This window comes from Canis aureus, chromosome 18 (genome assembly GCF_053574225.1).
Source record: "Canis aureus isolate CA01 chromosome 18, VMU_Caureus_v.1.0, whole genome shotgun sequence".
In the NCBI taxonomy this organism is placed as follows: Eukaryota; Metazoa; Chordata; class Mammalia; order Carnivora; family Canidae; genus Canis; species Canis aureus.
In genome coordinates, this window is record NC_135628.1 from 24,230,586 (window position 1) to 24,243,441 (window position 12,856).

Here is a 12,856-nt window from a genome sequence, read left to right on the forward strand (position 1 = left end):
GGGGAGTGTTGAGACTAAAAATGGATGGACTGGTTTGGGTGGATGGTTAAAAAAATTAAAGAAGTTAAAACATGCCTAAATGCTAGACTCCGGTAGAGAAGAAGTTAAAGATGCTCAAAAGAGATGTAATAACAAACAATGTAACTTTTCTGACTAGGCTAATATTGAGGGATTCAAAGCCCAGGTGAAAACACTGGCTTTAGATGAAAAAGAGGCAGCTTCTCCATTGTAGCAAAATAAAAAATTGTCAAAATAGGTGTATAGATTTGGGGGTAGAAATCTAAGAGTTAGTTCCAAAATAACGTCTTCTATTTATTTACACTATCAAAAGGGGGATGATCTATTGAAAGCAAGCAAATAGAGGACTCATTTTAGAGGAAAACAGTAAAATTAACAGAACGCAGGACTGATCACCAGTACTGACAGCTGAGTTGAAATTAAGACACCTGACAACGAACTGCCTAGTAATGGGATATATTCCAGCTGTGCTTGGAAACCTTGCACAAAAAAGGTAAATAGTCATCAATGCTTTTTGCCAGACAGATATGAAGAAAGGATGGAAGGTCAAGAAAGCCTGGGGGCATTGGAAGGAAGCGAAGAGAGAGATGATTATCTCCTAAACTGGGCAGACAAAAGAAGACAGCCTGGAGTCAAAAATAAGAAAGTCTGGATAATGGGAGTAGTCAATGGATGTTGTTGGTGGAATTAAATGAGACAAAGACTGTTAAACACATTGCAGAATGGCTGGTAGAAAATAAATGATCAAGAAGTGTTTCTATTACTGAAAATTTAATGCAGGAAGTTGTATTATTCACCCTAAAGATTAATGGCTAGTAATAATTTACAGTCTTGAAGAGGTGAGTATACAGAAGTCATTTTAGTTAGTAAGTAAGCCTAGTTGACTGCTGAGCATCCAATCCTTAAATCAGCTTTTTTGGTTCTCTTAATTCTCAACAGGGTTTTAACATAAGGTTTTAAATTCTAATTATACTTTAATTCACTTAACAGGGGGAAACTGTAAACTATAGTGGTACTTAGGAAGATCTTACGACATATCCCTTAAATGTTAAGGTTCTCCTACACTTAATTAACACAAGAGCAACAGCAATTGGACATGAGCAGTACTGATTATGATCCAGCCCTGCTTTGTAGAGCTCCTCTATAGTGTATCAGGTAATAAAATTAATATAAACAAAAAGGGAGGGTGGCGCAGCGGTTTAGCGCCTGCCTTTGGCCCAGGGCGCGATCCTGGAGACCCGGGATCGAATCCCACGTCGGGCTCCCGGTGCATGGAGCCTGCTTCTCCCTCTGCCTATGTCTCTGCCTCTCTCTCTCTCTCTGTGTGACTATCATAAATAAATAAAAATTAAAAAAAAATAAACAAAAAGGGAAAAAAAAGTGCTCAACCTATTTAAGTAAGATGCTCCTATATACCCACTATAATGGCTAACGTTATAAAGACTGACAATATCAAGTGCTGACAGGATGTAGAATAAAAGCCTAATACACAGCTGGCATTAGCATAAACTGGCACAACCTTCAAAACATTATGACAGTTATCTATTAAAGTTGAGTGTAGCATAGCCTGTGACTCCACAACTCCCAACTCTCAGGAGTACTTCCCAACAGAAATGCATACATGTGCACTTCTAAAGACATGTACAAAACATACAAAAATGTTCAAAGTAGTACTATTCTTCATAGTGCCAAACTAGAAATAACTCAAATGTCCATAATGATAGAATGGATAAACTGTGGTGTATTTATACAATGGAATACTAAATAAATAAATACAATGAAGATGAAGTAGAGCCACACGGAACATAATAAATCTCACAAAAATAATGTTAGCTTTCAGAAACCAAGACCCAAGAGTATGATTCCATTTATAAGTTCTAAAACAGGAAAAACAAATCTATGGTGACAGAAGTTAGAACAGTGGTTACATTTAGGGGGTGGGTAGTGATTGAGAAGAGTGTAAATGGAGACCTCTGGTGTGTTCTTCATGTTCTACTTCTTGTTGGTGGTATGTATATTTTGTGATAATTCATTGAGTTGCATGTTTATGATTTATATCCTTTAGTGAATCCTCTACTTCTTTGGAAAGTTTACTTGAAAACTAGAAATGACTGCAAGGATGATGAAGGAAAAGGCTCCATAAGAAGGAAAAGGCACCAGCAGAGACTGCTGGCTCTGAAGAACCCCCGTTCACTACTACACATAAAATTGGCTATTAGGCTATCAAGAGATGAAATGACCTAAATCATATTTATCTAAGATCACAAAACTAGTTAACGGTAGAGCAGGATTGGAATTCAGGTATTCTAATTTTACCATATGCTCAACTTCTTGTAAGAATGTTTCTGGGTGTGTACAGAGGGGTCCTTTTCATCCAGGCGCTCGTTACTCTGATCCCCAAAGTGATGAGGTCATATGGGGAAGCAAAAATAGTCACAATAGAATATTCACTAAAGAACAAAAACCCTCATAAAATTGGTTCTCACTCAAACATTCTTCCTCCGGCTCAGACCAGTTTCTATTTCTGCCAATTCCCAACAACTGCCCTTGTCAATCATTCTTGGTGAGTCTCTACTGTTATGATGTTAAACAAGTACAATGTAAATCAACTGCAAAGTGAAAACTGAAAAATCACACAAATCTTGCAAAAGATGCAGGATTCCACCAAGTTGGTAAAAGTTCTACTGGAGAATACCCGAATGACATGTAAAGCTATTGACAAAAAGAGAATCCAACAGATTAAGGTCAGTTAACCGCTGTGAAAGAGATCTCTGGTTGTTCACCCAGCTTCTATTTCCCCCTTCCTCCTCAGTAACAGTAACAGAATCCTGATTTTTCAGTAACTTTATTTCTAACTTAATAAATAAACAGATGTTAATATAGTCTAACGCTAAGTATAAGAAAGGGATATGAATCAGAAATTTTCAAACCCAAAGAGCTAAGCATCCAGTTTCAGAAAATCACCTCTTCTTTCAAGTAAACAACTGATGCTGCAATCCCGTTGCACCCTATCTACATAAGGAATGAGGCAATGCTTTACCACGCTGGAGTCCACAGACAAAAACCACATATCTGGAGGGGAGTGGGAGGACTGCTGGAAACAAATGTGAGCACTGGTGAATGGTGTTGGACCTTTAGAAGCCAACACTTGTTAAATGCACCAGTAATTTGAAGCCGTTGGTGTTGTAAATGTAAAACGCTTTACATGAAAGGAACTTGAATGGATACGTGAAAATAGATACGTGAAAGTAAGTTACACATAATACTGAATTCAGAGGTCCACAGCTACTTCAGCACCAAAGCCAGGAAAGGTTTAAAGGCATTTGGACAGATACCTACTGCATTCATGCACCACGCCAGCCGCTGATGAACAAAGACAAGCTCCCAGCAGTGAGAGTTTGCTTAATGAAACCAGAAGCCTCGGGTCTTCACACAAATCTTCAATCCCTGTACCGTTGTCCATATTCTCATCAGAATCACTAGATAAGCAAACCAGCTTTTGCCATTATTCATACTCACATCCTGCTTTTGTCCTCTTTAAAGACAGGACCACGATCACAAAACAGAAACACTCCCACGTCTCCTCAGATACGTATTATTATTATTATTATTATTATTGAAATAAAGCTTACGGAATAAAAAAAAAAGTAACCAAGTGACTTTGATATGCTCTTTGGTAAAAGACGTCAGGGAATTAAAAGACAAACAAACAAACAAAACCCTCTCTAGTCTACATTCTCCCTGTTAAAATCCATTCTTTTCATAACCCACCTTTTTGCCAACGCGGAGACTTTCATTAATGCGCCATACATCAAAGGCAGAACAAAGAGCTCCTCTTAATCACAGAGGCGCACAGGGGCCTTAAAACACTGCGCGGTATTTATTTACCCGTGACTGTGTTTGGCTTTAAATGAACACGTACGGGAGGATTTGTCTTTGACTACCTCCACCGGGTGACACAGAGGAGGGGCGGGGAATCCTTATTTAAGACTAGCTGATTTCAGGCCAGCGATGCTTTTTTTTTCCCCCCCCTTCTTCGGGGGCCTGGGATTGGGCTGTGCCAATGGGCTCCTTCGCACAAGATCTCACGACACCTTGGAGCGGCTCTCCGAGGGAGGGATCCTCGCCTCACAAAGAGATAAGTAGGGCAGAGCTGTTACACAACCGACGCGCTTTGCCGAACGCCAGCCCGAGGAGTCAGTCCCCCGCAGCATCAGCAGACGGGCACGCTAGCGCTCGAGAACGGCCTAACGAGACCCGCCGCCACCACACCGCACACCGCACACCGCACACCGCAGGGTGGCTGGCGTGCGGAAAATGGCAGGAAGGGCGAGCCCCGCGGAGGAGAGCCGCGGTCCCCCGGGCGCGAGTCCCGGACCCCCCCCCCCCCCGGCGCCCGTCCCTCCCACAAAGGCGGTACCTGTTTCCGCATGTTATTCATGACGCCCATGAAGCCCGCCAACAATTTAGCTTCTTCTCGAGCAGCAAGTTTCTTCTCGGTCTTCTTCTTGCTGCTCTTCTCCACCCCGGAGGCTGCCATCCTCCGTCAGCTCGGTTCACGCCCGGGGTTGGCCGGGCCGAGCGAGGGGTTGGTCGCACGCTGCGGGCACGCTGGGGCTTCTGTTTACCAAACACCGCGGCCGGGACTGCGGCTGCAGCGCCCTACTGCCGGCGCGGCCACGGCGGAACGACAAGGCCTGGCGGGCCCCCTCAGAAACTCACCGGGAGGCGACGTCGCGGGCTCGGCGGCGTCCCGACAGAACCGGAGCCGGGCCGACGAGTCTGCGCACTTCACTCGCGGAGGGGGCGCGGGGGGCGGGGGCGCTACGGCGGGAGCAGGGGGCGGGGCCTGTGCGTCACAGCTGTGCGCGGCTCCCGGGCGGCGTGACGTGACGTGACGTGACGCGACGCGACGAGGCGAGGCGCGGCGCGGGCGTGTTTGTTGCCGCCGGGGGCCGGCGGGATTTCGACTTGCAGCGGCTCCAAGGGCGTGCGTGCTCTTCCGTTTGCCCAAGTCAGGTTTGACGAATTTAGATTTTTGTAGCGAAATTTTCTTTTCTTTCTTTCTTTTTTTTTTGGATACGTAGGCGGTAGGACGCAGGAGGATGTCTCCCGTTAGAGTAAGCACCGGAGGAACCGGGTTGGTGTTTTCTTCCCTGCAGCATCAGACACTGGCAAATTGTAAGCGCTCGATGTATACTTATTACAGGATGAAAGATGATCACGTACTGCAAACGAAAGGCATAATATATGCAACACGAGAGTTATTTACTTGGGATTCATAAAGCAAAAGCACCCAGTCCCGACGGCGTCTCCTTGATGTGGAATGCCTGCTTATTTAGGCTGGTTTACCTGCTGTTTCAGGTGTCAGCTCCAAAAAAAAAAAAAAAAAAAAAAAATCTTAAATTAGTCCAGTGTGTCTTCCCCAAGGATTCTACCGGGACACGAAGCTCAATCACAGAGCTCATGAAAAGGCCTTAAAAAACAACAACAACAAACTATAATAATTTCTTTCTAGTGTATCGTAGTATACAAGATGATTTGAAATGGTACATTATTTTACATTCTGAACATTTTCTACATATCCTCTTAATTTTCTACCTAGGTCTATGCAGGTATAGACGGAGACATGCTTTATGGGAAATAATTTACACTACTGAAGTATTATGCTTTCTCTTGAGGACAAATGATATACAGTAACTCAAATGAAAGAGCAAGTGGCGTCTAAGCCTCCATTTTTATCAAAGAGTAAGGCATTTATTTATGCCTATGTGCTCTTTATCTTTCTTCTCTTAATCTAGAGGTTCTTAGATTTTCTATTTTAACTAGTCAATGGCTTGAGGTTCTGGAGTGGACCCTGGAGAGAGAAACCATTCGTTCCTCATGAAACGAGAAACAAGGAAAATTTTGTTTACTTTATTAAATGACCCAGAACGCTGAAGAATAGGAGTGTGTTTAAACATTTCTTTTAGGGATGCCCGGGTGGCGCAGCGGTGGAGCACCTGCCTTTGGCCCAGGCGGTGATCCTGGGGTCCCGGGATCGAGTCCCACATCGGGCTCCCTGCATGGGGTCTGCTTCTCCCTCTGCCTGTGTCTCTGCCTCTCTCTGTTTTTCTCTCTCATGAATAAATCAATTTTAAAAATCTTAAAAACAAATTTCTGTTAAAAATTGAAAGGAAGTGGATAAGCCCTTGGGAGACACTAAGGATCCATGATTCAAAGGTAGAAATGTGAGAGATGAAATGGAATACTATTCTGTAACAAGGCAAAAGAAACCAGGAACAGCAATCATCCTACTTGAAACATTTCTTTCACATACTGCAGAATATACCTCATTTTATTCTTCATTATACTTCACAGTTATTGCCTTTTTTTTTTTTTTTTTTTTTACAATTTAAAGGTTTGTGGCAACACTTGTACTGAGCAAGTCTATCAGCACAATTTTTCCAACAGCATTTGCTCATTTTGTGTCTGTGTGCCACATTTTGGTAATTGTAACAGTATTTCATATTTTTCATCATTCTATATTTCTTATGGTGCTCTTGATCAGTGATCTTTGACGTTACCATTCTAATTGTTTTGGGGTACCACAAACCACCTTTATATAAGATGGTGAACTTAATAAATGTGTGTGTTCTGACTATTCCACCAATCAGCTGTTTTCCTGTCTCTCTCTTTTTAGACCTCCATATTCCCTGAGACACATCAGAATGGGAATTAGGCCAATTAATAACCCTATAATGACTTCTAAGTGTTCAAGTGAGAGGAAGAAGTCACAGGTCTTTCACTTTAAATCAAAAGCTAGAAATGATTAAGCTTAGTGAGGAAGGCATGTTGAAAGCTTGAGATTGGCCCAAACCTAGGTCTCGTGTACCAAACTATTGGCCAACTTAGGAATGTGAAAGAAAATTCTTAAAGGGAATTAAAAGTGTTACTCCAGTGAACACACAAATGGTAAGAAAGTGAAACAGATTTACTGCTTATATGGAGAAAGTTCTAGTAGTATGGATAGAAAATCAAACAAGCCACAGCATTCCCTTAAGCCAAAGCCTAATCCAGAGCAAGCTCCTAACTCTCTTCAATTCTGTGAAGGTTGAATGAGCTTCAGGAATTTTATGCTAACAGATTGGTTTGTGAGGTTAAGGAAAGAAGCCATGTCCATAACACAAAAGTGTAAGATGAAGTAGTGATGATGTAGAAGCTGTAGCAAGTTATTTAGAAGATCTAGCTAAGATAATTAATGAAGGTGGCTACATCAAACAACAGATTTTTCGTGTAGGTGAAACAGCCTTCTATTGAAAGAAGATGCTATTTGGGATTTTTATAGCTAAAGAAGAAAAATCAATGCCTGGTTTTAAAGTTTCAAAGGACAGAGTTACTCTCTTGTTAGGGGCTAATGAAGCCGGTGACTTTAAGTTGAAGCCAATGCTCATTTACCATTCCGAAAATCCTAGGGCCCTCAAGAATTATGCTAGATTTACTCAGCTTGTGCACTATACATGGAACAACAAAGCCTGGGAGATGAGACATCTGTTTACAACATGCCTTACTTAATATTTTAGGTTCACCTTTGAGATCTGCTCAGAAAAAAAGATTCCCTTCAAAATATGATTTCTCACTGACAATACTCCTGGTCACTCAAGAGCTCTGATGGAGCTGTAAAACAAGGTTAATGTTTTCATGCCTGCTAATACCACATCCATTCTGCAGCCTGTGGATCAAAGAGTAATTGTGACTTTTAAGTCTTATTATTTGAGAAATACATTTAATAAGGCTATAGCTGCCATAGATAGTGATTCCTCTGATGAATTTGAGCAAAGTAAATTGAAAATGTTCTGGAAAGTATTCATCATTTTAGATGTCATTAAGAGCATTTGTAGCTGAGTGAAGTAAGTCAATTGGAGAAGGACAAACATTATATGTTCTCATTCAATTGGGGAATATAAATAATAGTGAAAGGGAATATGAGGGAAGGGAGAAGAAATGTGTGGGAAATATCAGAAAGGGAGACAGAACATGAAGACTCCTAACTCTGGGAAACGAACTAGGGGTGGTGGAAGGGGAGGAGGGCGGGGGGTGGGGGTGAATGGGTGACGGGCACTGAGGGGGGCACTTGACGGGATGAGCACTGGGTGTTATTCTGTATGTTGGTAAATTGAACACCAATAAAAAATAAATTTATTTTTAAAAAAAGCATTTGTAACTCATGTTTTAGAAAGTATTTCTGAACAATGAGCTACTAAGTAACTTATTCATTATAGAGCACTTTCCTTTCCAGGAACTATGCTGGGACACCTGGGTGGCTCAGTGGTTGAGTGTTTGCCTTTGGCTCAGGGCGTGATCCTGGTCCAGGAATCGAGTCCCACATCGGGCTCCCTGTGAGGAGCCTACTTCTGCCTCTGCCTATGTCTCTGCCTCTCTCTGTGTCTCTCATGAATAAATAAAATCTTCTAGGAACTATACTGAAATATCTTAAAACATTATTTTAGAGGTGCCTAGATGGCTCAGCCAGTTAAGTGTCTGCCTTTGGCTCAGGTCATGATCTCAGGGTCCTGGGATGGAGCTCCATGCTCAGCAGGGAATCTGCTTCTCCCTCTCTCTCTGCCCCTCCCCTCTCCTGCTTGTGTTTTTTCTCTCTGTCAAATAAATAAAATCTTTTAAAAAAATTTTTTAAAAGAGCATCACATGCTACAGAGAAATCAGCTGTGAAAGGAAGAGTCCATTGAGGCAGCAAACTTCATTGTTGTCTTATTTTAAGAAATTACACAGCCTTTAGTAGCCACCACCCTGACCAGTCATCAACCATCAACATTGAGGCAAGACCCTCCACCAGAAAAAGATTTTGGCTGGTTGAGAGTTCAGATGATGATTACCGATTTTTAGCAATAAAATTATATTTTTAATTTTTAAAAAAGATTTATTTATTTTTGAGAGAGAATGAGAGATCATATGCATAAGTTGGGGGAAGGGGCAGCAGGAGAGGGTGAGAGAGAATCCCAAGCAGACTCCCCACAGAGCACAGTCATACAGAGCTCAATCCCAGGACCCTGAGAGGAAATCCAAGAGTCAGCTACTTAACCAGCTGAACCACCCAGGTACCCCAATAAAAATATTTTAAAATAAGGTATGTATGTTGTTTTTTAAGACATAATGCTATTGCACACTTAATAGACTTCAGTATAGTACACAGAGGTTAAGCATGAAACTTTGCCTGATGCCAGTCAAGCACCCCCACTCTTTACTCATTCAACTTTGGGCAAATTGCTCAACTTCTCTTATGCCTCAGTCTCTTTATTTGTAAGAATATAACCTGCCACACAGAACTGATATAAAAATTACAAAAATGCTTAAGTTGGTGCTACCCTGAGACAAATAATATTACTTCACCGAGTTAATAATTTCACTATTCTTATTTAATCCAGAATTGCCAAAATGTGTTCCTCAGAATACTAATGCTATGAACCATCCCTACCTCCCCCTAAAATAGGATCCCTGTGATTACAACTTTGGGAAATAAGATAGCTGTTCTTAGAGAAAATCTACAATATATTTGCATATGAAGTGTTCGGCAAAGACTTTGCTGTACCTATTGCTTGAACCTAACCAACTTTGCCACAGTATTCTGTCTTTTGAGGCATCGGGTTAGCCCATTCTTATTTTCCATGAATTACTCAATTCTCCATCTACTTATAGTATGCAGCCTAAAGATGCACTTGTTCTACGGGACCTTACTTACACTTGGTACAGCTTATTGGGTCAAAGTTGAACACCTGAACCAAAGGAAGCTAATTAATAAAGTGCTTGGGAGTTTTTTTTAAAAAGTAAGCATATGCCCACTAGATAAATCACTCATTCAACCTATAGGTATTTACACCAGAGAAGTAAAAGCATATGCCCTATAAAGATTTATTTAAAAATATTTATAGGGATCCCTGGGTGGCGCAGCGGTTTGGCGCCTGCCTTTGGCCCAGGGCGCGATCCTGGAGACCCGGGATCGAATCCCACATCGGGCTCCCAGTGCATGGAGCCTGCTTCTCCCTCTGCCTGTGTCTCTGCGCCTCTCTCTCTCTCTGTGACTATCATAAATAAATAAATAAATAAATAAATAAATAAATAAATAAATAAATAAAATATTTATAGAAGACTTATGTATAAACCCTGAAACTGGAAACAATTCCATGTTCAACTGTGAAGATATTAAAAAAAAAAGAGTGATATATCCATACATTGGAATACTTTGCACCAATAAAAAGGAACAAATTTGGATACATGCAAAAAATGGATGAATATCAAAATAATTTTGCTCAGTAGAAGAAGGCAGGCAAAAAAAATGCATTGTATGAGTCTGTTTATATAATTCTAGACAATGCAAACTAGTCTGTATTGATAGAAAGCGGATCAGTGGTTGCCTGGGCTATGGGTTGGGGTCGGGGAGGGACAAAAGGGAAGGATTACAAAGGGGCATGAAGAAAAATTTGAGGAAGCTCTAATGGCGATGTCAGCAAGATGGCTGAATAAGACTTCCCTTACTTATATTCCCTCCTCAACAACGACAATTTGATATCCATTCATGAACAAAAGTGCCTTTGTGAAAGCTGCAGGATTCAGTTAGGAGGTTGTAAAACTCCTATGCAGTCCAAGAATTAGGAGAGCTGTTTTGGGAGGACAGGCCTGCAACTAGACAGCTGACCTACATACTGTAGTCCCATACCTCTGAAGACTTAGCTACAGCCTTGTTTGGCTTTGGTCCTGTTACCAGCACCATACCCCAAGGGATCTGGGAAGGAACTTGCCTACTTGTGGGTTAGGTAATAGCCATACAGCCCTCAGTCCAGGCTGTGAAAACTGAAGTAGCCCTTGAACTGGCTTCTGCCTCCCTTATCCACAGTCAGGAACTCCTGGAGAACATCGATTCAAGCAGATGAGAGAGCCTTTGTGGAAGTCCAAGGGTCAAGCAGATAAGATCTAACACACTTTGGAGCCCAAACAAAATTCAAGACTGAATGCGTTGGTGAGGTTAAGAGGAACAGTTTGACTCTATTTGCATCAACTGTCCTACAAGGTAGTGCAGCTCAGTACTAAGAAAACCCATCTCAGCTCCTGATTTTCCCCCACAGGGGAAATTAAAAGTATGTGAGTGAACACCTAGCTTTTCCATCTGTGTAGGATGCTGCCAAAAAGCCTCATTTATCCCTAATCCCAATCCAGAGTACTGAGTCAGGAGCTGCATGAGGGTGGTCGGTGGTGGTGGTGAGAGGGTAGAAGTGGTGAGTAGCTGGGAGAATAGCAAGCAGGAATCGGGATGACTGTAAGGGACACAGATCCTTTAACCCTGACATGGACTCCATTGGGAGGCTTTCCCATGAACCACTGGGGATGTCTTGTTTGCAGATCCCCCACAGTTGGCTCACAGGTACCCCCAGCACTCTCTGTGCCTCACCTACATACACTTATACCCCATGGCCAGGTCCCTGAGCACACTCCCGATAGTAGTGAGAGAAAGCTTTTGCAGACAGCTAGTGAGCACATACAGAAAGCCCAGATCTGTAAGCCTGGGAGAGACCACAAATTTGAGAATTTAGTGCTTCCTTTGGGAAAACATAAGGGAGGCTGTCAACACTTGACCAAGACAAGGCATATGAATTTAAGAATTCTGCCACAAGAGGGAGCAATAGACATGAAGCAAGCATATTCATAGAAGGTCTGAGACAGCCTCAGTATCCCTAGTATCCCTAGCAGCCTCAGTATCCCTAGCAGGGCCTAGCAGGTACGGCTCTTCCAGTCAGTCAGTAAAGACAGGGGGAAGGGGACTGCCACTTCAAATGTAAAGATAGCAACACAAAACTTCAAGAAACATGAAAAATCAAGGAAACATGACATCACCAAAGATCACAACATTTTTTTAAAAATTTTATTTTTTAAAGATTATTTATTTGAGAGAGAGTGTGTGAGCACAGGGAGAGAGGCAGAGGGAGAGAATCCCAAGCAGACCCAGTGCTAAGTATGGAGCTTGATGCAAGGCTCAATTTCAACCTAAGAACAGAGCCAAAATCAAGAGCTGGATGCTCAACTGACTGAGCCACTTAGGCACGCACCTTTTTTATTTTTTATAATTTTTATTTTTATTTTTTAAATATTTTATTTATTCATGAGAGACACACACACACACACAAAGAGAGAGAGGCAGAGGGAGAAGGAGAAGCAGGCTCCATGCAGGGAGCCCGACGTAGGACTTGATCCCGGGTCTCCAGGATCAGGCCCTGGGCTGAAGGCGGTGCTAAACTGCTGAGCCACCTGGAGTGCCCACCCACCTTTTTAAAAAAGTAGGCTCCATGCTCAGTGTGGAGACCAATGTGGGGCTTGGACACACGACCCTGAGATGAAGACCTGAGCCAAAATCAATAGTTGGACGTTTAACCAATGGAGCCACCCAAGTGCCCCTCACAACAATTTTTCAGTAACCAACCCCCAAAACATGAAGATCTGTGATTTACCTGATAAAGAGTTCAAAATAACTTTTTAATTTTTTTAATTTATTTTTTTAAACATTTTATTTATTCATGAGAGACACAGAGGGAGGAGAGAGAGAGAGAGAGGCAGAGACATAGGCAGAGGGAGAAACAGGATCCATGCAGGAAGCCCAATGTGGGACTCAATCCCGGGACTCTGGGATCACGACCTGAGCCAAAGGCAGATGCTCAACCACTGAGCCACCCAGGCATTCCCAAAATAACTTTTTTAAAAAATATATTTATTTATTCATGAGAGACACAGAGAGAGGGCAGAGACATAGGCAGAGGAAGAACCAGGCTCCCTGCAGGGAGCCCAATGCAGGACT

General features: G+C 42.3%; 1 protein-coding gene and 1 long non-coding RNA gene across 9 annotated transcripts in view; one reads left to right on the top strand and one right to left on the bottom strand.

Annotated features, from left to right (window-relative positions):
• The window catches only part of KLHL7 (kelch like family member 7), a 67,899-nt gene extending 63,041 nt beyond the window's left edge, over positions 1 to 4,858 (bottom strand). For 3 of the 7 annotated variants that reach the window (XM_077856539.1, XM_077856541.1, XM_077856540.1), the window contains exon 1: positions 4,439 to 4,815. In XM_077856539.1, the coding sequence (XP_077712665.1) occupies positions 4,439 to 4,558 (120 nt within the window). In that variant the 5' untranslated portion in view covers positions 4,559 to 4,815. Of the gene's footprint in view, positions 1 to 3,789; positions 4,161 to 4,438 lie in introns of those variants that run through there. The other 4 variants (XM_077856546.1, XM_077856542.1, XM_077856545.1 and 1 more) reach the window with 3 other exon arrangements.
• Positions 4,859 to 4,916: 58 nt separating this feature from the next.
• LOC144288759 (uncharacterized) overlaps positions 4,917 to 12,856 on the top strand; it is a 48,166-nt gene continuing 40,226 nt past the window's right edge. For both annotated transcript variants that reach the window (XR_013356734.1, XR_013356735.1), the window contains exon 1: positions 4,917 to 5,037. This is a non-coding gene — a long non-coding RNA (uncharacterized LOC144288759). The remainder of the gene's footprint in view (positions 5,038 to 12,856) is intronic.